A 27242-nucleotide genomic window follows, 5' to 3' on the forward strand; every position below is an offset into this window, starting at 1 on the left:
GAAGAGGCTCTGATGTTAGCAGATAGCTTAAAGCTTTGTATCTGTATTTCCGGTCTTGCCAATCAACTTGGAGCTTAAAACACAGAGAAAAGTGTTTAATAAAACTTCCTATAAACTTACGTACTTAAATTTCATATGTATTTGATATGTATACTCTTCACTGTACAGCATACATACAAATACATATTACAAATTTGTGTTGTATGTTGTATCCTTAGATAAACTATCCAACATAAAGCACAATTTTTATTAGTTAGGATAGGGCGGTGAAGGTTAAGACTAGGGATGCACCGATACCGATACCAGTATCCGTATCTGTGCCAATACCAAGTATTTGAGTGAGTATCGGTACACGCTCAAATTCTATCGATGCCAAAACCGATACTTTGCGGTGCGATTTGCATCAATACAAAATGATTTGGCGCAAATTACACTGCAAAGAATCTCATGCGATTTGAACAGCAATGTGGTGTGATTCCTGTTCGGACTGCATGCGATTTTCCCCACCCCTCCCATGTGTGTGTGCGTACAAAGCGCCATCTAGTCAGGTTAAATAATGTTAGAACTCACCAGTTGTTTCTGGTTGCTGGGGTGCTTGCAGGTGGCCTGCGTCTGCTCTAGGGCTGTTTGTGTTGGTGCTGGTGCTGGCGCCGCTGGGTGTGGGTGTCCAATTTTGAATGAAACGCTACGCTATTGCGATCTGTTGTGCTTTTTGGGTTCCTTTTGCCATTAAGTGGGGGGAGGGGGTGACATCTGAAGGGCCTCTGCAGTATTGTGTAGGGACTGTCTGGGTCGTGGTCTAGGGATTGACACATCTGTTGTCGTCCCATGTTGGCGAGGGTGTGATGGATGTTGACGGTCGGTGGGTGTGCATTTTGTGCTCTGGTGGAACACTGTGTGAGGGAGATTTTTAGCACAACGCATCTTTAACTACAGTAGTAGGAGAATTTCAAAAGGAAAAAAAGAACTCACAGTACATATCTGGTAGCAAATCTGGGCCGCTGGTGGAGATGTAGAGGTGGTCCGCCCCCAAGCTGACATCACTTCCACCCTATACCAACAGAGTCCCGGAACTTCTCCAGCCCTGTGAGCACCTTCAGCGGCCCTCATTTGCTACCAGAAATGTACTGTGAGTTCTAACATTGCTTAACCTCACTAGATGGCGTTTAATCCCTTTGTATACACACACACAGCAGCAGGAAAAAATCGAATGCGATTCAGACATAGTGCAATTTGCACCAATTTCTTTTGTATTGATGGAAATTGCACCGCAAAGTATCGTTACTCGGTATTTGCGAGTATTTGACTGAAAGTATCGGTACTCAAACTCACTGATAAAAAAATGGTATCGGCGCAGCCCTAGTTAAGACCCTCTGTCAGGCTTTTCCTGCAGTCTGTGTCCCCACAGGGGAGATTTTACTTCATTTCTGCGTCAATGACAGAGGGTCACTCAGGCAGGAGGTGAGGTAAAAACATACCTATGGGGACTCAGAAAACAATATATACATACTTTTAATTTAAAATCACTTTCCAGCAGTTTGCAGTTTTTCTGTAGTGACAGAGAAGTGGCTACTGGAAGGTGGAAGCACATCATCTGTAACATCTTTGTATTTTGATGGACAGAACAAACAGAACATACACTTTGTCTATAATCAGCCACAGAGAGGAGACTTTTTTAGGAAAAAAAAGACAAACCATTACAATTTTCTCTGCCAGAATCATACATTCTGTAAGAGCGATGAGTAGAGACTTTCCAATACAGAACCAGTGACATCAGGGCTGAGTAGGGGGGTTGTTGGGTCAGCTGTGGTCGGCCGTCACTTAGAAGTGTCAGAGGTGGTACAAAAGATCTGAGCACAGCAAAGCTTATACTGTATGAATTCACAATAAGTAATCTGGTGGATTAAAAAATGTCTAAAAAAAATGAAAGATCTACAGATCGATTTTACTGCTGATAGTTGAAATATAAGACAAAACCTTTTTTGTCATTTTGGATAGACTAGAAACCCTGTCAGTTTTTATTGCTGTCTGTGCCCCCTTTAGGGAGATTCACCCTTTCCACTTATCCTTGAAAGTGAAAGTAAAAGAAAATCCCAAATTTTGGGTTGTCCCCAAAAAAGTAATACTGGGAAATCTTCCAATGGGGACACTAGTTGTGGTGACCTGGAGGTCCCCAAGGAATGCCCTTCATTTGCAGGGATCTCCTCTCACTCCCTGTTTGGCTATAAGACAGGAAGTGAAGGGAAATCTCCGCAGAGACACAAATTATGAAAAAAAAAAAAAATCACAGGTTTTAACCCTCCCTTACTCTATCCAAAATGAAAAAAAAAAAAAAAAGAGTTTTTCCTTTAGTTCTACTTTAAGTAAGATCTTATGTGCAAGCATTCTGAGATGACTAAGATTTTAACTATTTTAACTATTATCCAAAGCCTATGGGTAGAGGGCATTCACTTTCCTAGGCCCCAAATGTATTTATGTGTATTACTTTTTTCAACCATTTTCCAGACCTGGTTATAGACAGGTAAATAGCTATTCACCTTATGTACTGCATGATAAAATTATTTGTGATTAAAATTAGTTTGCACCGCTACCAAAACATAATACTTCCACTATGTTGTGCGCTGATCCAACAACTTGGAGAGTACGAGCTTTGCGCCCCATGTTTTCTTACCTCTCTGACAGTTCACCTGATCATCAGTTAAAGACCATCCCGAGGGGCAGGCACAGGAATAAAACTTGGCGGAACTTGATGACAACAAACAAAGATGGCTGCAGGGGTTTGAGGCACATGGATTCTGACCTGGAATTACAGAAAAAATATATCACATAAAGAGCTAATTTAATATTTTGTGCAAATTAACAACTTTTTGTACCTGTTAATTTTGTTTACAATATAAGACATATACCGTGCTCAGCCGAAAGCAGGACAGACTTGAATACTATGTGTCAAAATATAAATATATATATATATATATATATATATATATATATATATATATATATATATATATATATTTAATTAAAACATACAGTATATGTATTATTCAAGTTCTTACTTTATCGTAATAAGGATTGGGCACACATGTGGTCTTATTTCCAAAGAGTTATAAGTTGCAAAAATCCATTGAACTAAATGGAATTTACTACTTTATAACATCCAAAACAATGAAAAAGATTTTGAAAATCCAAAAAAATGTATTTCTGTTCCAACTATATGAACAGGTTGGTATTATGTGCATACTACCCTATGATACTCCCACATAACAGTAAATACTGATATTCACTGCTAGATGAAGCTGCTCTGTGTGTAATAATTAATAAACTGTAAAGATTTTTATTGAATATTACAGGCCTTTTGCACCAAGCTTTATTGAGCTGCCATCTTTACAATAAGCAGCACAAGGTTGGCTTGATTTATTAAAGGCAAATAGAATGTTCACTTTGTAAAGGAATTTTCTCTTTGCTTAGTGAATGTAGTGCCTTCCATCATCCAATTATGTGCAAGCCAATATACTGTTTTTTTTTTTTTTTACATGCGTTCGGGTATACTTTGTAAAGTTATTTTTTTTATCACATTTATTAAGGTAAGGGAACATTCCCTTGTAAAGTGAAAACTCCCTTGCTAAAAAAAATAGTCTATTTAAGTTTGGTAAATCAACCTCATGGTCTCTAACCACCTCCTTCCCAAGCCTATTCTGACTCTTCGCTCCTACATGTAAAAATCGACTTTTTTCTGCTAGAAAATTACTTTAAACCCACAACATTATAAATATTTTTTTTAGTAGAGACCCTATAGAATATAATGATGTGTGTTGCAATTTTTTATGTCACACAGTATTTGCACAGCGGTTTTTCAAACGCAATTTTTTTGGAAAAAAAAAAACACATTCATAACAAAAAAAAAAACCCCAGTAGAGTTAGCCCAATTATTTTGTATAATGTGAAAGATGATGTTACGTTGAGTAAATAGATACCAAACATATCACGCTTAAAAATTGTGTCTGCCCGTGGAATCGCGGCAAACTATGGTGCTTACAATTCTCCATAGGCTTTAAACACCTTTACAGGTTACCAGTTTAGAGTGGCACAAGAGGTGTGGTACTAGAATTACTGCTCTCGCTCTGACATTCACAACATTACCTCACATGTGTGGTGCAATCACCGTTTACATATGCGTGTGGGAGTAATGCGTGCGTTTGCATGTAAGCACGGTGGGATGGGGGCACTTTGAATTTTTTTTTTACTTTTTTTGTTTTTTGTACAAATTGAATTGCTATCATAAGGGATGAACAACATCCCTTGTGATAGTATGGGCTGTGACAGGTCCTCTTTATGGAGAGATCTGGTGTCTACTAGACCCCAAATCTCTCCTCTGGCCCCCCATGCTACTTCTCTGGCCACTGGTGGCCAGGTAAACAAGGGGGCATAAACGGAAGTGACAAATACTCGTCGCTCCCGGTTTCCAGGGTTACAGAGGGAGGGGAACTACGTCAGTTCCTCTCTCTCTGTCCTAGGCAGCCATCGCCGCTGGCCACATTACTCCCGGCCTTCACAATGGGATGGCTAATTAGCTACTCAGATCCCTTCTGCTTTGTAGAGAATTGTCGTCTGAAAATAACGGTACCGGGATGACGGCTGTAGGTGCAGGCACCATCCCGGTATAACCACTGAAACACAAGGACGTATAGGCATGCCCTTGAGTGGGAAGTGGCTAATATATCACAGTGTTCTATTGTTGCTATGGCTAGATCCTTTTAGAGGCCTACTGTAAGTATTGTGTTCTTACTAAGAATTGAAGCCACTTCCTATCAATCACCAATGAGAATGATGCCATCAAAGTATGCATCTGACTGGTGGCTGTGGTACATGGAAATATGGAAAGAAATACAAGCAAATAGGTATCAGTTTGCAGATTTATGACTGTACATGTTCATTTTGACTTCACTAAACCCATCTTTGACTTTGCTCCAACTCAGACCTCGCATCCCACAATGCATTAGCCACTGGAGAGTGCAAAATTTGGGGCAGCTGTGCATGGCAGCCAATCAGCTTCTAACTGCAGCTTGTTCAATTAAAGGGGAAGTTCCGCCTTAAGCAATCCCCCCCCCCCTCCTATGCCCCATTTAGCATGCCATTTATTTTTTGGGGGGAGTGGATACCTAGTTTTGATGGGTACCCACTCCCACTTCTGCTTGGACTGCCTAGGCGATCCGAACGGAGGTTCTCCTCTCTACCTCCCTCCCTGCAATCATCTGGGACATATCACAGGTCCATTGACCATTTGGCAGCACGACTCACGCATGAGCAGTGCATACCCAGCTATTAAGCTGCAAGCTGTCACAGCTGAGTGCCCACAGTTGTAATGCCAGTGCCAGCAAGAGGAGGATGAGAAAATCGAGGGTTCAGGCGGCCACATTGCTGGATCCTGGGACGGACGAGTGTGCGTTTATTAAAAAGTCAGCAGCTATACTATTTGTAGCTTCTGACTTTTAATAAACACAAAAACAACTGGCGCTCTGCTTTAGGTTTGACAAAAAAAATAAAAAATGGAAGCTGATTTTTACGCAGAGCTGCACAAGGTTTTGCACTCTCCAGTTTTAGTAAATTAACCCCATGGATTGCACTTTGGGGTGACATGGGCAAGTCCTGAGTTACAGAACAGTGATGTATGCTGAGAGGTGTGCAATTGGGTTTGGTAAGGAGAGACGGGAGGGGTCCACAAACAAAAAGCTTTGGATAAGGCTGAGTTGCTGTTAATTTGATATTTTTGAGGATAATTATGACAAGCGTCTACTTTAGACCTTGTAACACATAGCATTGAAGAGATGGCCATACATTTACAACTTCTTTACCTTGAGGCTGTTTTACTGGGTGAAATGCTGAGATCCCCAGCGGTTGGTTTACATTATACATAATGACTGTCTGGTTGCCGCCATGCCACTTATTAGCACGAATGACCCGGTTGGTGTATCTTTCACTCCAATAAACATAGTCTTCAAATATAGTAATAGCATGTGGGTGCTGTAGTACCTGTTAGGATAATATGGTTATAGCTGGATCATAGCAGAACTCAAAGCTCAGCAGTGGAAAAACACTTTTAATTAATAATACATGAGAACATCTTTTTCAGTATATCCTTTGTATTCTGCAGCGAACTTAATTTTCCTTTATTATTGTAACATTTAGTTAGCTAACACATGCTTGACACTTGTTTGAAGATTATATTGTTTTCTGTAAACTGGTATTGCAATGTATTTATGCATGCATGTATACAATTTAACAATGAAAAAAATGCTTGCATCATGGCCTCTTCTGAGGATTTATGAGATCAGGTGCTGTGATATTTTCAGGAAGCTATACACAGAACCCTGCCATGATCTGACTGTATTGCAAAGTGTTGCACAGAGATCCAGTAAAGACTGGGTCTAAAATGAGAATAATGAATTTGCATTAGCATTTTGACGAGGAGGAAGGAGGAATTTGCGAAGGCAAAATATATGCAGATTAAACTTCAGCTTTATAGGAGAATTCCACATTTTGCAATAAAAAATATAAATGCACCAATATTGTAAAAAGCAAAAATATGCATTTATTGCATTTATTATTTTTTTGCATTTGAGCCTGCACAGCATTGCAAGTGTGATTAATTGATTGTGGATGCCATGCTCTGGCTTCTGCAGACCCTTCCTGCAGCTCAGGCCCCTACTAAGGTGTGGACCTTCTATAACAGAACTGGAGGAAGTATCAATGGACAACAAGTGACATCCCTGCACTTGTGCTTCATTAAGAACCACAGTTTTTCTGCCGTGGTGGCAGATAGGACAAATTAGAGTTGGTCTACTAAAGGCAAATAGACTGTTCACTTTGCAAGTAAATTTGGCACAGAGCTTAGTAAATCGAGGGGAAGCTCTGCTGACTTCCATTAACCAATCATGTGTAAGCAAAAATGCTGTTTTTTTTTTTTCCTTGCATGTGATTGGGTATTCTTTGCAAAATTAAGTTTAACCTCATTCACAAAGCTCTGGGGATAATTCCCTTACAAAGTGTAACTTTCTTTTCAAAGTAAACAGCCTTTATGCCTTTAGCAAGTCAACCCTATAGTTTTTTTTTTCATTCACAACTCTTTGCAAACAAATGATGTGGCTGTGCGAGCCGTCCTGAATAAAAAATTGATAGGAGCTGGCAGGGATAAAAAAAAAACCTGGATTCTATAAGTGGGAAGGGAGTGGATTGGGGGCAGGGGGACTATACTCTTCATCACCTCTACGGTAACTGAAGACTATAAATTTGATTCACCTCTGCATATTTTCCCTATTGATCATAACATTAACAGATCCACATTACAGATGAATGCTGTGATATTGTAGAGCTTTGCAGGTCAGTATTTCAGTAAAGTTCTTCTCTTCCTATGCTATCCCTTCTCTGGATTCTCCATTTATACATGCTTTGCCAACTCAAGTCTTTCCCTTGTGTTCTCATACAAAATGCAGCTTACCAAATCACTAGCCAAGGCCTGCTTTCTGTTATTTCCATCGTAGTCGCAATAGTCAATGTAATCAAGATAAGCATCAGCAAAATAGAGGCGCTTCGTGGGGTAATCAATGGTCAGCCCATTGGGCCAATAGATCTTCTCTGAAATAATAGCTTTTCTTAATGTTCCATCCATACTGGCCCTCTCAATTCTGGGATACCTGCCCCAGTCTGTCCAGAACATCACTCGAGCACTGTAACAAGGAGAGACATTTTGAATGCATAATGGTCAAATTCCAAAGCCAACTACATAACTTCATATTTTTTATATAAGGATAACTTCAGCTTTCCTGCAATCCACCTGGAATAATCCTTACCTTCCTCCCCGATTCAGTGATCTTAGTTCTGACATGGGTCCAGCCAACTTCTCTTTATTCTCTCCCTCCATTAATTCATATGGGTATCCAAATTGTCGGTGACCTCAAGCAGTTTCTCAAAGTACAGCTTACCCATAAGAAATAAATCAGGTTGTGGCATGCATAGGCAGTATGAAAAGGGCCGACAGGACCATGTCAGATGATAGATCTGCTGGATTGGGAAGGGAGGTAAGTATTATCATAGAGGTGGGCTGTACCCTGAAGGTTGCGTGGATATATTAAAGGTGAAGTCTCCAAATTCATATATAAATGCTGAAGATATGAGAGCTGCCAGTCAGCAAATAATGTCTCGTTTCCACTGATCGGTACGGTTCGGTTTGGTACACAATTTTTGCCATTTCCATTGTCAAAAGTTGTGAATGGCACCCTAATTCCAAACCGTACCGTACCACTTTTTTGGGACCCTTTCGTTGGGGTGCCAAGCACAATAGTACTGTACCAACAGGGTGGAGCTACACTCTGCAGAACGTTGATTGGTTGACAGAGAATCGTCACTTCAAGACTGTAGGGTTTCTTAACAGGACACACCTATCATGTAAGGGTACTGTTGGCGGTGGAAACGCAAGCCTGATCAAGGTGTACCGTTCCGAACTGTACTGAACTGTACCGAACCAAACCGTACCGCTTAGTGTAAACGAGTCATTAGGTAAGGGAATTTAAATATTACAAAAGGATAAAAAAAAAAAAAAAAAAGAACTTTAACATTCTCTTACTCTGTTCTGGGATCCAACACAAGTCCTCTTGGATTTGTCACATTCGCACTGATCAGCACAGTCCTGTGAGTTCCATCCAGCTTAGAAACTTCAATGGTTTCAAGAATATAATCTGTCCAATAAAGGTTCCGCCCTACCCAGTCTATAGCAATGCTTTCAGTCACAGTAACACCACTGTCAAAAATCTGAAATTATCAACAAATGGTTAGTCACTGTGCATGTTTACTTGTATGTTGTAAAATAACAGTGAGTTTTTAACTGGAACAATAGCAATTTTTTAAACTTTGGATAGAATGGGGAAGGACGAGAATATTTTCCTACTCAGTGGGCTACACATGAAATGAAGGTCATTTCCCCCATGAAGACTACTATAAAATGATTTTTTGTTGTCGGTGTCTCTGAAATTCTGCTCACTTCCTGTCCTGGGGAACACAGGAAATCTCCTTAACAAGGCACAGACAGCAGTAAAAACCTGATAGAGATTCACCTTCCTAAATCAATCCAAAAGTAAGGGCTAAAACATAGTTTTATAAACGGATGAAAATCAGCGCAACCAAGTGAACAACCAAGTGATGAATAAACAATAAAGAAACTGCACAAATGCAAGTGCAAAAAAAAATAAAAATAATAATTATAGAATTAAATATAAATATATATGTATAAATTATAGAATAAGCGGCAGCTATCACCAAGTATGTTTTCACTGCATAAAATAATCAAATGTGTATTCAAAAAGGTGCTTTGCCACTAAAACACTGGTGTATATTAAATAAATATAATAAAATGAATTAATCAACGTGATATTAAATGCATAAATATAATGAAAATTAATTAATATAGTGAACAAAGTCCCATAATACATAAAGTCCCAATAAAGAGCAAACAAACTCGAGCAAAACTGCAAATCTAATCCAAAATGGAAAAGTGCCAGTGCCTAAATAGGAATAAATAGGATATAGGAATAGGAATAGGATAGATCATCAACTATTGGAGAACACATTGACCGTTATATACAGGATTACATCCCGATAAGGGAACTGCTAGTTCTGACTTATTGGTAACACATGGCTCAGAATCTGAGGTGAGCAGCCATCCAATAGTGGGTGAAGGTGTGCACAGATATTGGATTGATCTTTGAGGCAATAGCATTTTTCTATTTTGGATTGGATTTGCAGTTTTGCACGAGTTTGTTTGCACTTCATCTGCACTCAATTTATGTATTATGGGACTTTGTTCACTATATTAATGAATTTTCACTATATTTATGCATTTAATATCACGTTGAATTATTAATTTTATTATATTTATTATACACCAGTGTTTTAGTGGTGCAGCACCTTTTTGATTACACGTTTGAAACATAGTTTTGCACTGGGTAATGTTTGTTAGCACACAGAAGTAACACATGCACTGAAGCTCTGACACACAGGCGTTGCAGCACATCACAATGCATGATAACGTATAATAATGCACTACTGTGCACTGTGATGTGCTGCATCAAAAAAAAAAAAAAACTTGAAATAAATAGCCTGTCCTAAGTAGGTGTAGAATGGGTCCCAAATTAATAGTAATGGTTGGAGTTTCACTAATGACACTTTTCCACTGCAAGTACCGGCTCGGCTCTACTCGGCCCTGCTTGGCCCGGTTTGCTTTTCCACTGCTGGTACCGCATGGTACGGTGTTGGAACGGTTCGGTACGGTACGGAAAAGGTTTGCTTTTCCACTAAAGTAGTACTAAAGTTAAGTGGGTGGGATAACAACGGGGTGGGTGAGATTCTATGACCAATCAGTGGCTAGAAGTGACTGCATGCAAAGGATTGTGGGATATGGTATCAGTTATGGTACCTGTTGGAACCACAATCGAGTAGGTACTGTTTTTTCAGAGCCGTACCGTTCGGTTCCATGCAGTGGAAAAGCGCTGCCGTACCGTACCGAACCGTTCCGACACTATACCATGCGGTACCAGCAGTGGAAAAGCACAAAAGCGTGCCGAACCATTCGGTTCCATGCAGTGGAAAAGCGCCATAACTGAACATGTCTTTTTTTTGTTGTTTACAAACTTTTATATTAGAAAGTTGCAAAAGGTACAAAGACAATAGCATCTTGAGTCAAACTGTTATAAAATATGGCTCAGAAGACAAAACATGGCTGTAATAGCCTGATACATAAAGAAAAAAAAAATCATCTATGGGTAATAGTGCTGATAATACAATAATTTCTGGGAAGACAAAAAGAAGCACATCGACATATAAAGAACTGAGATATATTCAGTACTAAATACCAGAATCAAGTCAATCAAAGATAGTACGGACATCAAACCAAGGTGACCATTTCCAATCATAATAGGGCATAGTATGATATTAAGCGTGGAAAATTTTTCTACTCTACAGATAGATGGATTCCACTCGCAGTTTAACTTGGGAGAGCGAGACTGAGGATGTTCTCAGTAGTCCCAACAAGTAGTCAGTAGTCTCCTTATGCACAGCAAAAATAAAGAAGCCATAGAAATAACTTACGATTTGCCTGCCTGTTCCATTGACAAAAGCACTCCATATTTTATCCTGCACTATGTCAGACCAGTAAATACGATTGGTGACAGAATCAAAATCTATGGCTACTATACTGCGGCCATCACGGACTATGGAGTAAATGTTGTGAGCCAGAGTGGTGATATTGTCAGCGATGATCTGACCTCGGCTTGCCACCAGTAGCAGCAGGTTTCCAAACTCTAGAAAGTAAAAGATACATAGTTATATAAATGTTATTCTGTACTAAAGGATATACAAAGTATGAATGTAGCAACATAAAAAAACATGAGGTGTTTTATTGCGTGTAAACATTTTAAAAGAACTGCCTGCACTTATAGGAGAATTATACTAGTTAACCATGGAAGATTTTTTACCTTAAAGTGGTCCTAAAGGCAGAAGGGTATTTATCTTAATCCACTCTATGCATTGAAATAAAAAAACCTTCAGTGTGCAGCCCCCCCCCCCAATACATACCTGAGCCCCATCGTAATACAGCGATGTTGCATGAGAGACTCCGCTGTTTGGTACTCTCCCTTCTGAATGGCTGAGACACACAGCAGGCGCCATTGGCTCCCGCTGCTGCCAATCAAAGTTAGTGAGCCAATGAGGAGAGAGAGGGGGTGGGGCTCAGCCATGGCTCCCTGTCTGAATGGACACACAGAGCAGCGGCTTGGCTAGGGTGCCCCCATAGAAAGCTGCTTGCTGTGGGTGGCACTTGGCAGGAGGGAGGGGCCAGGAGCACCAGCAAGGGACCCAAGAGGAGGAGGATCTGGGCTACTCTGTGAAAAACCACTGCACAGAGCAGGTAAGTATAACATGTCCGTTATTTTTAACCACTTGCCTACTGGCACTTTCACCCCCTTCCTGTCCAGGCCAATTTTCAGCTTTCAGCGCTGTCACACTTTGAATGACAATTGCGAGGTCATGCACGCTGTACCCATATGAAGTTTTTATTGTTTTTTTTTTTTTTAAACAAATAGAGCTTTCTTTTGGTGGTATTTAATCACCACTGGATTTTTTATTTTTTCCTAAACAAATAAAAAGGCTGAAAATTCATAGTTTGTTATAACATTTTCCAAATAGGTAAATTTTCTCCTTCACTAATGTGCACTGTTGAGGCTGCACAGATGGGCACTGATAGGCAGCACTAATGTGCATTGACAGGTAGCACTGATGAGGCGGCACTGGTGGGAACTGATGAGGTGGCACTGATGAGGCTGCACTGATATGTGGCACTTATGGGCATAGATAGGTGGCACTGGTGGGCACTGAAGGGCAGCACTAACGGGCACTGTTATGTGGCACTGGTGGGCACTGATTGGCAGCACTAGTAGGCACTGATTGGACTGCACTGATAATCAGGACATGGATAAACAGTACCCTGATTATCAGTGCACATGTCCCTAACACAAGCTGGTTACTGGCTCTCTTTTTCTCTCCTCACACTTTGAGCCCGAGGAGAGAAAAGCTGATACCCGGCTTCTGTTTTCATCCTGTGATCAGCTGTCATTGGCTGACAACTGATCATGTGGTAAAGGGCGGCTGTGATTGGCCCTTTACCCCGATCTGTGATCAGCTGATCACAATGTGCACCGCCCAAGCACCGCAGGTGGCTTGTGGGCAGCACGATCACAAAAGGATGCACCCCCCCGCCATTGGAAGCCCGTAATGAAGCCGTTTCTCAGCTTTAGAGTGGGCGGAAAGCAGGTAAACAAACAAAAAAAAAAAAAACAAGACTTTAGTAATTATTTAATGTAGAGAATGCAATAAGGTAAAAAACCTGAGGCATTTTACAACTACTTTAAGCTAAAAGTTTTAATGCAAGGAGCTCCAGGTCACATGGCTCCTAATATGTCCCCATGTTCTATTATTGCTAGATTCTGTTAGATCCTTATGTATCAGTCTGCTTTTACTCAGTAGTGCTGAGCAAATATAATTGGGTTCAACTTTAGGCAGGTTTGGTAAACATGTCCAAAAACCTGCAAATTGCTAACCATATTGCAAACCCCACTGAAATAAATGGCAGGAGAATCTTTAAAAATCAGTTCTCTCCATTTAAAAGGCATGGATTGTCAAAAAAAGGGCATAGAGAGCTGAAAGAAAACTTTTCTCCAGAAATAAGAAAAACATATCTCTGCCAGCTCATTTTTTTTGGGAAACAGAGAAGTACCAAAGAGCAAGGATGCTGTACAAAGTGTAATAAACCTTAATGTCCAGAATTCCCTTTGCATTAGTTTAGAGCAGCAAGAATATGTCAACATTGTCATTGTCTGGAATGGGTTACTTCACCTTATGTTCAATAAACCCCTTTTTGGTTTTTGAAGCGTACAGAAAGCCCAGTGATTTAATCTTCTACCCATATGAGTTTCTGCTTACCTGAAGCTTTGCATGTCCTTCCATTTGGTTCCAGAATATAACCCTCGTCACAGTCACATCTGAAAGATCCCCTTTCATTGTTACAGAACTGACTGCATATTCCTGGTGTCAGGCACTCGTTGATGTCATCACATGTTTTAGAGTCATTCATGAGCTGGTAGCCAACAGGACAGGTACACTGAGCTCCGAATGGTCCTTGAATACATCCGTGAGTGCAGCCCCCATTGCTGTCACTACAGCTCTCCTGATCTGTAAATACAAAACAGCAATAAAACCAGCTCGTTAAAAGTCTCCAAAACTAGGATTTCTAAAGTGAATTAGGAATTTATCATTAGGTAGGCAAACCTTAAACTGAATAGCTGAACTTTAAGTCAGTTAGCCTAATAAAGTGCTTCTAAATGGTAGCAATACACTTCTCTAGTTAGCTCCATTTTGTTCTGTTTAAACATACCATTGGAGACATTTTAATATAAATTTTTGCCAAGTGCAAAAACAAAATCTTTTCTGAGCTCTCTTATCAGTTCTCTTTGTGAACAAAGCAACACCATCTATTATATAAAAATAGGGTGTGTTCTGTATTTCTGTCCTAGAGTGACAACATTACACCTTCATAAAGACAGTACAAAGAGTGTACATGGCAGACATAACATCTAAGGACTGTTAGGGTGCAATATATTACATGTTTTTTCCTAAGGTTAGATACTATTGAATATTTCCTGATAATTCCCCTGATGACGTCTATATGATGAAACGCGTTGGGAGAAGTCGGTTCCACGCATATAATGTCATGTACGGAGGTCGGCCATTTTGCTGGTTTGAAACAACACCACTACATTACAACATACAGGCAACATTTGTTCTCTGTTTGGTGAGTGTTATTCTATTTTTTAATAAACTTGAGTCTAATCCACTACACTATAAGACTCTCCCGTTGATTTCTCCTGATTCTTATGTGCCCAATCTTAGATATTGATGAGCATTTTGGCTGTAAGGATTCATCTGGATTAGAGGCCGTGTGATCCTCTTGAATCACTCAATATGCATTTGACCATTGTGGAAGTAATGGTCCACAGTATGCGGTAATAGTCAGTGTGTTTATTGGTGATGGTGGAGGATCGTGTGTACCCCTTATATGAATGATACACCATGGTGGAAGATTCTGACACAACTACTACTTTGGGACATCTTTCATTTATTTGAATTTCCATCTCATCTACTGTGAAGAGCTGCATTTTGTTTTATATTGTTTTTTACTACTACCGGTGTTTTGTGCTAGCTGCTGCTCGTATCTACCTATAGACGCACGAGTCAAGTGAGTTTTATTTATTTATTTCTCAAATTAACTGGGAATTGCTACCTATTTTTATCAAGATAAAAGGGAAGGGAATTTTTTGTCGATGGCAACCAAATAAATTGCAGCTGTAATTGTTCCAATGTAGGTCAGAAACCCCATGACTATTGTTTTCTTTTTGAAAGACTGTGGCTCTATATAAATGGGTGGAATAGCTGTTTACAGCACTTTTATGGTGATCTTTTGTCCTTTTATGGTATGTCTTTTACCATTGTCCTATTTATAAAAGTGGATTCAATGGTTTTGTTAGGCAGCCTGTCATTTTAGCTTTTCTCCAAGTTCACCATTTGCACACTGTTTTACAACAGCTTTTACAATTTTTCTATATATTTTTGAAATGTGCCACATTTATAAAGTGGAATGCATGGCTTTGAGAACACAAAGATCTCATGGTGAGTTTCACACTATGAGAATGGAGAACTTAACTACTTGTAATACAGTGGGGGAGGTTTACTTAACCTGAAGCACACAGAATCTGGGGAAGCTGTGCATGGCAGCCAATTAGCTTCTAACTTGTTCAGTTAAAGCGGATCTTCACTGTATCAGAACACCACCAACCACAAACACTATTGTAGCATTCACTTCCTGAAATCCATCTGCCCTTAGCTCAGGCATACACACACAGGAGTGGTCTTAGCTGAGAAAACCCCTCCTTGCTGTGTCACATCACAGTGGGAGCGGGTTGCTGGCAGTGCACTTGCGCGCCCCAGACCGGAAGTGCAAAATGATGTACCTGTACGTGATTCTGAGTAGTCGCAGTAATGTACTTGGGGCGGTCGGCAAAGAGTAATGTATAAGTTTGGGCTAAACTCTAAAATGGAACTTCTATATATCCACCTGACCTCCAGAAGGATTTGCCCCCTTAATGACCAGGCCATTTTTTGCGATACGATACTGCATTACTTTAACTGACATGCGACGCTGTACTCTAATAAATTTAAAATTACATTTTTTTCCCCACAAATAGAGCTATCTTTTGGTGGTTTTTGATCACCTGTGCAATTTTTATTTTTTGCACTTTAAACAAAAATAGAGCGGCAAAAAAAAAACAATATTTTTTACTTTCTGCTATATAACATTCATAATAAAAAATAATTTAAAATCTATTTTTTTCATCATTTGTATTCTGCTACATATTTTTGGTAAAAAAAAAAGTCCCAATAAGTGTATATTGATTGGTTTGCGCAAAATTTCTCGCGTCTACAAACTAGAAGAAATATTTATGTCATTTTTATTTATATATTTTTTTACTAGTAATGACGGCGATCAGCGATATTTTTGTGGGACTGTAATCTCTTTCTTCCCACAGTTAAAGCACCCCCACACAGTCAGCAAGCACTCCCAGGGAACACATTTAACCCTTTGATCCCCCTGATGTTAACCCCTTCCCTGCCTATGTCACTAGTACATTGACATGTGCATATTTTTTAGTACTGATTACTGTATTAGTCACTGGTCCCCATAAAAGTGTTAAAAGTGTCACTAAGTATCCAATTTGCTCGTTACAATGTTGCAGTCTAGCTATAAGACGCTGATCGCTGCCATTACTAGTAAAAATAAATATCCCATAGTTTGTAGATGCTATAACCGCAGGCACAAACCAATCAATATACGCTTATTGGGATTTTTTTTTACCAAAAACATGTAGCAGAATACATACTGGCCTAAATTGATGAAGAAATTTGATTTTTTAAACTTTTTTCTTGGATTGTTTTATAGCAAAATGTAAATAATATTGTTTTTTTTTTTTCAAAATTGTTGGTCTTTTTCTTTCGTGTATAGCACAAAAATAAAAAAACAGCAGAAGTAATCAAATACCACCAGAATAAAGCTCTATTTATGGGGAAAAAGGACATCACTTTTATTTGGGTACAGCTTTGCATGACCGTGCAATTGTAAGCTAAAATAACGTAGTGCCATATCGCAAAAAAATGGCCTGGTCATGAAGGGGGGTAAACCTTCTGGAGGTGAAGTGGTTAAACCAACACTGTTGCTGTGTCAAGATGTGCCATAAAAGACATAACTGTAAATGATAAGTTTAAATACTTACTTTTCCTGCCGCCTGTGCCGCTAAACTCTGATCTTGGGAAAAGAACCCCTGAAATCAACACCTCTGGAACGGTCACTCTCCGTGGTCCCGTCCCAGCTTTCATTGAATCTTTCTGCTGACCCCCATGTCACTATTGTATCCTGTAGTGGGTGGAGGTCAGTCAGAGGAACCACTAAGACAGGGGTCCTTCAGACTTAAGGGGGGGGGGGGGCAGACTGTGCCAAGTGGGAGAGAACAATGCAAGATCTAGAGAAATAGTTGGTGTCGTTGGGGGGAATAGTGCCCCATTTTTGTTCTCAGTAGAAGGAATAATGCCTAATCCTTGGTGTCAGTGGAAGGAATAGAGCCCCATTGGTGGTGTCAGTGGCAGTATTTATGCCCCATTGTTGGTGTCAGTGGCAGGAAAAATGCCCCATTGTTGGTGTCAGTGGCAGAAAAAATGCCTCCAGGGCCAGATAAAGGCAAGCATAGGGCCAGATTTGGCCCCAGGGCCACAGTTCGGAGACCACTGCACTGTTTCTTTGGTTACCTTAGCAAAGTTTGAAGGATAATTTACTAAGATCAGAGTAGAGTTCAGAAACATGGGTAACAGAGAAGATAAGTACCGTATTTACATATTTACATTCATCTTTTACAGGTATGGCTTTTATGGCACATTTTTGATATAGCCAAAAAAATGCTTCAAGAAATATACAGAGCTTAGAAGATTATTAAAGATACTTCCTGCAACTTCAAAGTAAAGCTGAAGTCATTCACAAGAAAATAATTAGAAAAAAAGGACTGTACCTGGTTTTGCTTCATCTGAAATTTTGAATCGATTTAAGAGAGAGAAAGAGAAAAAGTGAGAATCAATTAAAAATCAAAAGTGAATCATGCACATTAGATTAAATAATAATGATTAGAAGATTATTATCATAATAATTTGAAGAAAATTATGAAAGGACATTACATCGCATTTATTACGGTGGCTTTTAAAGGCCAGCTATCAAGATAATTTAAAGTATATCTAAAGTAAAACTTTTTTTTTTCATTTTGGATAGAACAGGGAAGGGTTTTTTTCTCCTCTGTGTCTCATTAGGGAGGTTTACCTTCACTTTCTGTCCCGTAGATTCAACAGGAAATGAGAGGGTATCTTTCCATCGTGAGATTATTCCCCTCTTAGTTGTCACGGAAACAGGTGTCCCCATTGGAAAATTTCCCCTCTATCCTTTTCTGGTGACTACTCAAATTTTTACATTTACCCTAGCTTTATTCCCAGTAACGTTGGTGATCATTGCAGTTAGAAATTGAATCTCCCTAACGGGGACACAGACAAAAAAAAAGCCAAAAGTTCTAATCCTTCAGAACTCTATACAATAATAAAAAAAAGAACAAATCTGTTTTGTCTTCAGTTATACTTTAAGAAGTGATTATGCAAGCATGATTTTGTTTGATGGTGTTTCACCTACTACATGCAGAATAATTAAAGCTGAACTCCAGATAGAAAGCTAAATATACAGCTGAAATACATATATTGGAACAGTTTTACCTGCCAAAAGATTAGCATTTCTGTCTGCCACACAGCACAGTCAGGTTGGTGACCTGATGTTTCTCCACTGCATCTAAAGCGTTATTAAATCCAATGCCAAAAAAACGTAATATATTACAGCTGAACAGCGCAGCTATCGCATCTAAGAATTGATAAGCTGCAATATAATAAATATTTGCTTTTGGGTTTAAAACCACTTTACTTAATATGGTTTGGTAACCTTCTAGCCTATATTTGGACAATCAAGGTGAATCAAAGGACTAATGAGCTCATCCTTCTGCTCACTCCATTATCACCGCCTTTCAGGATGTTCCTTTCTGGCAGATGTAAATCCAGGACACCTGATTGGCCCCGGTTGCTGCCCCTACTTCTCCTAGTCTGCTGTGCAGAGGAATACTGGAGACTAATACCAAGTCAGTATTCGAGATGTGTCTAAAAAGTTTGCTGAATGGTCCGATATCTCAATGGTAACACAGACCAGGTGCACACGCATGTGAATTGGCTATCCAGAGACACTTTGATAAGCTAGCATGGAGTACAAGTGACCATCAGGGTAAACCTGTGCTGGCAGTTGAACATAGTCAGTGTGAGAGGTAGGGTCACAGTGCAATAGAGCAACGAGTGAACATCAAGTTCTGCTACAAATTGGGGAAATCAGCGATGGAGACACATGAAATGTTGGTACAGGTGTACAGGACAGAAGTCGTGAGCAGAAAATGTGTTTGCGACTGGCTTAAACGCTTTTGCAACGGGAAGGAAACGACTGAGGATCAGCCACGTTCGGGTCGGCCGTCATCAAGCAGAACCCCAGACATGATCAAGTGAGTGTGACAAATACTGGCATGAGATTAGTGACTGACTGTGCGATTGATGGTGGAGGAATTGGCCATTAGCAAGGACACAGTGCTCAGCATCATCCTCGAAGATTTGGGTAAGCAGAAGATCTGTTCCCAGTTTGTGTTGTACAAGCTGACAGACGGACAGAAAGCAAAGTGGATGGAACCCTCTGGAGATGTTATTATCATGTGTGACGAGGATCCATCCTTTTAGCAAACCATCATCACAGGTAAAGAGACCTGGTGCTACCAGTTGGATCCGGAATTCAAGCAGCAATTGATGGAATGGCATCCATCGTCTTCCCCGCAACCCAAAAATTCCCTGCCTGAGGAGCGCCATGAAAGGAGCCCATTTTGCAGATGTGGCGGCAATTCAAGAATGTGTGACATTCTGTGATCGATTCTTAAAGAGGTCTTTGCTGTCGGTTTCCAGGAGCTTTATCAATGTTTCCAAACGTTTGTTGTGAAGGATGGCGATTATTTTGTAGGCCAAAAAAGGTAATTTGTATCTTGTTTTCTTTGTTTTCTTGTCGTTCTTTGTTTTCTGATACAATTCACCAAACTTTTTGGGCACACCTCTTTTGCTAACATATTTAATGATTTTCTTCACAATACGTAACTACATTAACTTTTGTTTTGAACATCTTCATGGAGTTAAGCTTTAATTTAGCATGTAAGAGAAAAAGATCTAAGAACATTTTCCCAATGAGGATTATCCAGGATGTTATAGCCTAACTCTGGCAGAGCCTTCAGACTGCAACAAACCATAACAATGGTAGAAGTTTGGTTTCTAAGAACATACTTACTGCAAAGAGGAGACTCGTCTGCCCCATTGGGACAGTCTGGTGTGTTATCACATACTTTGCTGATGTTGACACAGATGCTAAGTCCTGGGCACTGCCATTGCCAACTGGGACAGCGGAAAGGTGGAGTTGGGCAGTCTCTCTCATCGCTCATGTCACGACAATCGTTGTCTCCATCACAGATCCATGACCTAAAAATACAGTTTCCATTGTCGCACTGGAAGCTAGAGGGTGGGCAGGTCCTTACTGGGCAGCCGTGATGTTCATCTGAACCGTCAACACAGTCCGGATGTCTGTCACATTCCCAGGTTGATGGGATGCAAGACCCATCGGACTGACACTGGAACTCATGCTGATGGCACATTCCTGCCGGTCTTGTTGCTGAAAGCATAGACACAAATTATTTTGATGTCCAAATTTCATTTAGTACAGTTTTAATTTAAAAAAAAAGCCTATTGGTTTATAGCGCTCATAGAGCCAACAATATCCAGTTTACAGCCTTTATGGGTTTGTAAGCTCTTGCCAGAGCCTGAAAAAGGGAATTAAGGAGTAATACAAAACATAAAAATCCACACCTGGTATTTAGTACTGGCTTGCCAAATAATGCCCACTAATACCTGGATGTGTGCTATTTTGCAAGTGGTTTAGCAATTATCTTCAACCCATAACTGCTATTTTGTGCTTGGCTCACCAATGAAAGCCTACCCACACCTTGTTTTTAGTAACAGGCTTGACAATTAATGCATACTCACTTCTGGTATTGGTAACTTGGTAAATTGACACCCACCCACACTTACTATTTTGTACCTGGCTCACCAATTAAAGCCCCTCACACCTGCTGCTGGGTAAATGGCCAAATAAATAATACCCACCCACACCTGCTATTACTTAAATGGCTAATCTAACTAATGCCCACCCATACTTACTATTTGGTAACTGGCTCACAAATTAACCTTTCTAGATCAAGATTAAAAGACTCCACAAAAAAAGATTTTTGCTACATAGTAATTTAGAAAGTTTACCTATTAGTAAAACCTATAGTAAAAACCTATAGTAAACCTATAGTAAAACCACCAATGGACCATAAAGAAGCAAGAGAATCCAAAGGTGCAGCCACCTTAGATGTTTTTTTTTAGCATTTTGTTCCTCAAAACCGACCCAATGCTTCAGATGTGGATATGGTTGTGTAAGGCCTCAGCCATATCCACATCTGAAGCAGTGGGTTGGTTTTGAGCAGTGTCTTAACCCACATATGTCCATGCTTCTGAATTAGCGCCTGACGCCTGCTCCCATTTTCTGAATACTAGTAGGTATTCCTACTTTTCCTCCATCTTTGAGCAGCGCGCCAATTTTACACGTGATCACTTTTGGAAAAGTGGAACTTTAATGAAAAAATGTTTAAAAAAGATGTTAACAGGCAAGATTTTTAATGCAGAAGAAACATACCATGTCTCTTCTGCATTAAAGCTCCTTTACCTGCCTGTCTGCGCTGTAAACTGAGCTGCAGTGTAGAATTTCAGCAATGCAGAGTGACTAATGTCCTCAGCATGCACAGGAGTGACGTCATCTCGGGCTGGCCAATTAAAACGGCTGGGGGTTTATATCTGGAAGGCGCAGGGCTGAAGATGTCAGCAGCCGGTGGGAAGCTCCAGGGAATCACAGCGATGGAGAACAGATGAGTATAGTTCCGCTTTATTATTGATACAATTTTTATTAACCATGGGTTATTGAGAGCTCTTTTTGCACTCGTATGGGCTTATTCAAAACTAGAATAGGGTTGTTCAAACTGCAGTAACCTATAGCAACCAATAAAATTAAAAATGAATGCAGTCAGTCCAGATAAAAAATATTTTTGATTTGTTGCTATGGGCTACTGCATTTGGCATATAATTTGATATCAGCCCTGCTTTGCTAAATAGGCTTGACTATTTATCTTACATAACATGTTTTTTATGTGGATTATAGACTAACAAAAGTTGGTCACTTCTTAGTTAAAGCCTGGTTTATTACTTTAGGCATGAACTTATCTTATATTACAAAACTGTAGGTGTTTAAATAGAAACTACTGTACTGTCAGCTACCTTTTTTCAATTGATTTATTCTGCCATAAAGCTCAACCTGTCAAAAAAACGACTCATCCATTGATTGCTAATTTTAATGAGTTTACAGTTTGAGAAATACACTTTGTTTCTTTTTACCACACTGTCCAACCTGAGCCAAATCACGGAGAAATTGTTACAATTTTAATTATGTGGCTTTATTTACTTACGACAGTTGGCTTCATCAGAGTTGTCATTACAGTCAAAGACTCCATCACATTGGTAGAAGCCATTAATGCACTGGTTACCGTTCGCACATGCAAACTGGGAAGATGTGCAGTTGTAAACTAAGCAAGAAAAGAACAATATTAGTCCTTGCCATTTTAATATTGTTTACATTAAAGCCTAAGTTTTTCTAAAAAAAAAAAAAATATGCACAGGGGACATAATAAAAAAACATGGTGCAGCGGGGGGGGGGGGGGGTTAAAAGAACAGTTGAGCTGTCAGACACTCATCCAGAGTATTCGACTCTGCCCAACCCTTTCACTCACTTCCACTCAGCTCTTCCATTCATAAAAGTCCTACTACAGCTTCAATGAATGAAAGGTGAACTATGAATGGGGGGGGGGGGGTGGAAAGGGCAAACTCTTGACAAGTGCCTGTGACAGTTTTAGTTCTATTAACCCTTGACATACCAGAAGAGATTACTCCGGCTGGGGGGGGGGGGGCATTGGAGGAGGTAGATTACTACTGAACTAAGAGACAGAAGCACAAGTGACACATCACACCGAGGTATGCAATCCAGCTTGTGCTTAACTTGTATTTTTTTTTTGTTTTGGGTAAACTTAGGCCTCATAGAAATTGTGACAGATGGGATTGTAAATTTTATGCATGTCAAAGAATAAATCGGAACAAAAGCATAAAAAAGCAAAATCATTTTGTTTCCTAAATTGAAATCTTAAAGACAGAAGGATCAATATGTATGTAATGTAATCTCTCTCCAGCTCACGGGCTATTGGCTGTGACTTACCACTTAGACTGGACTATATACTACTACAGTTTTCCTCTACTTCCTCTTTAAATATATTACATTACTAATGGCTACAACTAGGACACAACTGGATAAATCATTTCATTCTAACTCAACTCATAACTTTTGTTTTAGACTTGGAAAGCTGTCTGTGGCCCAGTTGAGAAGATTTCACTTCACTTTCGGACACAAAATGATGGAAGTAGTTGTATGATGGTAATAAAAGTCAGACTAAGGAGCCATCCCTTCCTCAATCTCTCCAAAACGACACAATTCCTTTAAAATGGTATCAAACCCAAAACCAAACATGTTATATATTGCAGCTTACCAATCATTAGATGTGGTGGCTGCATTAGTGTTTTTTCCCTCTGTTTTCACCTGGTGATCTGGCCAGTAACACACTTCCTGTATTAGAGAGACGCTCCTCCAAATAAAGGAGCACATGGCACCTTCTAACAGCAGCAATGTCAGGCTTGGGGAAGGGAAGTGTTTCATGTACTAGCAGATTTAAATAAACACTGAAGCCAAACTCCAGCTCACAAACAGCATTGGATTGCATGGGATTGGGATAAAGGTTTTACAATAATGTCACCAAAGCTGATCATTGTAAGCACTCCTGTCAGTGGTAAATGGATTGTCCCAACCCTCTACATGCTACATTGTCCCAACCCTCTACATGTTACATTTACAGGTGAGCTTGATCTGTTGAAAAACAACAAACCTAGTGGCCAGTTTACCAGGTAAAAATAAAGTAAAGAAAGCCTAAAAAAAAAAAAAAAAAAAAAAAACAAATGCAGCCACGGACAGGGAAGAAAATATCCATATGAGCTGCACATCTCTTCAAACTAAAACTTCAAAAAAGTAAGAAAAAAAAAGTAAAAAAAGTAAGAAAGTGTAACAGCCTAAGCCTGGGCTCCAGCCAGGCCAAGCCCCCATTGTGTTTCACTCCACACCCGGAGCTTAATCATGGGGAAGGGGATTCTATGCTGATGGTAAGAATAAATGCATCATCAGCTGTCATATAATTCATCAATGAAAATTGATTCTTTGTAAAAAAATTATGCCTTTATTCTACCCATCAGCATGGAATCCTCATCCCCATGATTAAGCTCTGGGGGCAGAGTGAAACGCGTTGGCCGTGTGGCCTGGCTGGAGCCCAGGCTGTGCCAGTTACACTTTCTTACCTGGGGTTTGCAGAGATGTGCAGCTCATATGGACATTTTCTTCCCTGTACATTGCTGTCTGGTGTCGGGACAAGCTTCATTCTAGCCTGCACTCACAGTGGTTGGCTTCATTCATTTGGATTCCTACAGCCTGAGCAGCATCAGCTGCAATATAATAAAGATTTGCTCTATCCATTAAGTATATTGTTTTAAAACAAATACTTACTGCAATCTTGCTCATCAGAACCATCCACACAGTCTTTGTCTCCGTCACAGATGTAAGATGGGTCAATGCAGCGATGATCTGGACACTGGAACTGCCCTGGTTCACAGGTGCTGGTAATATCTGCAATCATTACACACATTATGTAATATTCAGTACTGATTATTTTAACAGGAATAAAAGTGTCTAATAAACATGGAGACCTAGAAATGCAGAGTTTGCCTAAAAAAAACCTGAAGCAGGTACCAGTCATTTTGTATAACTTCTTAACGGCCACCTATATCCATGACATGTAGAGCTTATGTCAATGGGTATTGCTTTCTTATGTTTAATTTGGAGTGCAAATCAAATGCAGGTCAGTAAGTTGCCATTGAATCTACTGTAATTATGTAATACACTGTATACACATATGATACAGGTTGTTTTGCTTTGAATTGCGAAAGTTCCTGAAGCATGTCCTATTGAGCGGAGTCTGAACTACAGGCAAAGCAGGTCAAATGTACCTTTTATTGTTAAACGATTCAGATGTTGTGTTTGGGTTTAAATAGAGAACGCACCGCTTGACAAGAACTTTCATCAGCATGAACCCTTATAGCTGGTACACACAATGAGATTATCAGACGAATGATCAACCATTTTTTTTCGCATGCTAGTCTCATATAGAAAATAAAGAGGTTATTAAACTTATGAAAATTCTTGTAAGACAGCTTAAAAATTAAAAAGTGATTTAATGCGTTGTAGTGTATTTTTATTGTATTTTCGGACGACAATTGTACTGATTATACGAAATTGGTATCAGGGACGATCTGGTATCATGCTTGTCCCTTTGGATAATTTTGCATGCATTATTGTGGTCAGCTCTCGAAAGCTGTGTACTAGCGATCAGATTATTGTACGATCAATTTGAAAGCGGTATTTTTCATATGATTTTCTGATCATGTATACGGGCCTTAAGCCTGCCGAAGCAATATCATAAATATTTCACATTTCTTTTTTTCAAAAACTTCATAAACTAATCCCCATCGCAGCATCGGCTGTTGGGTAGGCTGACCCTGATCGGGAACTCAGAGACTAGCTCCTCATCTGGTCAACCTTGCTTTAGATAGACAGGCAGTGGCAGTGGGCAGATTCAAAGCCTATTGGTCTGAATAGTGGTTATGGATGCACCAACTGCCACGTGCTGTTAATCAACAGCAAGATGAAGCTGGTGGGGAACTAATCTTTCAATTCCCCATTAGGCATTGCCCTCCAAACTACAAATCTTCTCAGCCATGTGTCTACCTGTGTGACGGGCACAGTGGCTGGGCAGGTTGCCAACTGTCAGTAAATTTATGGACAGTTTGTAAAATCCATGATTTTTACCTCTGTCCATGAATGTCCATTACAGACATGCATTCTGTATGTCCGTAACGGACATTCACTGACAGATGTAAAAATCACAGATAGAAACCTTGGGGAGGGAGTGCACTGAGGGATGGACAACTTTAGCCCCAGGCTTTAACAAAATTAATGTTCTCTGATATGTACATAAATTGGGCACAAGTACCCACAATGTTGGCGCAATGTCCCTACAGAATTCTAAAGGATGTCTACAACACCCTTTATAGATTCCCCCCGTTGCTTCCTGCTTTAGGCCCGTTGACCTCAAATGTGATTTATGACAATGTTCATGAAATCATACGGAAGTTATCTGCTCAGATTTACAGATTTAAAGCTAAATCAGGAGAACTTTGGGCTCTCCAGAGCTAAGATAATACTGGAAAATTGGTACTTACTGCAGTTCACCTCATCGGATCCATCTCCACAGTCATTATCGGTATCACAGAGCCATATGCGAGGAATGCAGTGGTTATTGCTGCAGGTGAAGTAGCTGCCAGGACACGATTGAGGACCCTGGGTAGGACAGCTCTGCTCATCACTGCCATCAAGACAGTCATTGTGTTTATCACAGCGCCAGTTCTGAGGAATGCATTGCCCATTACGGCATCTAAAAGCTCTGGAGGAACATGTGCTGTCTGCAAGAAGGAACAAGGACTGACATTGAATAATGTGACAATGGGTTGCCTTGCATTCAAGTTTTCCTGAATAAAAAACTATAATGATTTTAGTTAAATTTTACTTTAATATTTTTTACTGAATGATTTAGAACATATGTTTCATATTTTTTTTTAATCATTTGTGTAAAAACTTTATTAAAGTGGTTGTAAACCTCAGAAATATGAAGAAAGCATGTCCCTCTATAGTGTGTACTTGTCCCAATTAGGAGAACTAAGTGTTATTTCTGTCTGCTGCATCGTTCCTCTGCTATCAGCATGAGTCACTTCTGACAAGTTTTCCTGACACTAAGAGAAAAATGGTGACAGGGGAGGGACCTCCAGCTGATTGACAGCCTCAGCTCTGTTCCTGTGTGCTGTTTGGAAGGGGGTGTGGTCTTTCCCTCCAATCAGCTCTCAGAGTTCTCTTTACTATAAATCTGCAGAGTGTAACTTCAGCTCTCTGCCCCCTTTGATTCATGCCCATGTATCAGCTGAGGCTAGGTGATTAGAAACATTGTTTTCCCTAAGAAGTAACAAAAAATGGATGCAGGAAAAAAAAAAAATGCACGTAACATTAGGATTAGATCCATTGTGAACAGGAATGCACACAATGGACAAATTTTAACAAATATGCAATAGCAAAAACTCGAAATTACATT

The 27242-nt window shown here is 39.8% G+C and overlaps 1 protein-coding gene across 1 annotated transcript in view; it reads right to left on the bottom strand.

Annotated features, from left to right (window-relative positions):
• Positions 1-27242, bottom strand: part of LRP2 (LDL receptor related protein 2) — a 369604-nt gene that overhangs the window by 185968 nt on the left and 156394 nt on the right. Inside the window, exons 22-31 of the mRNA XM_082260064.1 lie at positions 26323-26562; positions 24551-24670; positions 22362-22478; positions 20096-20473; positions 13525-13773; positions 11137-11348; positions 8621-8805; positions 7496-7724; positions 5853-6030; positions 2672-2800 (exon numbers count right to left, since the gene is read on the bottom strand). Coding sequence (XP_082116190.1) covers positions 2672-2800; positions 5853-6030; positions 7496-7724; positions 8621-8805; positions 11137-11348; positions 13525-13773; positions 20096-20473; positions 22362-22478; positions 24551-24670; positions 26323-26562 — 2037 coding nt within the window. The remainder of the gene's footprint in view (positions 1-2671; positions 2801-5852; positions 6031-7495; positions 7725-8620; positions 8806-11136; positions 11349-13524; positions 13774-20095; positions 20474-22361; positions 22479-24550; positions 24671-26322; positions 26563-27242) is intronic.

The sequence above is a fragment of the Pelophylax lessonae genome (assembly GCF_965119305.1).
Source record: "Pelophylax lessonae genome assembly, chromosome: 6".
Classification (NCBI taxonomy): domain Eukaryota; kingdom Metazoa; phylum Chordata; class Amphibia; order Anura; family Ranidae; genus Pelophylax; species Pelophylax lessonae.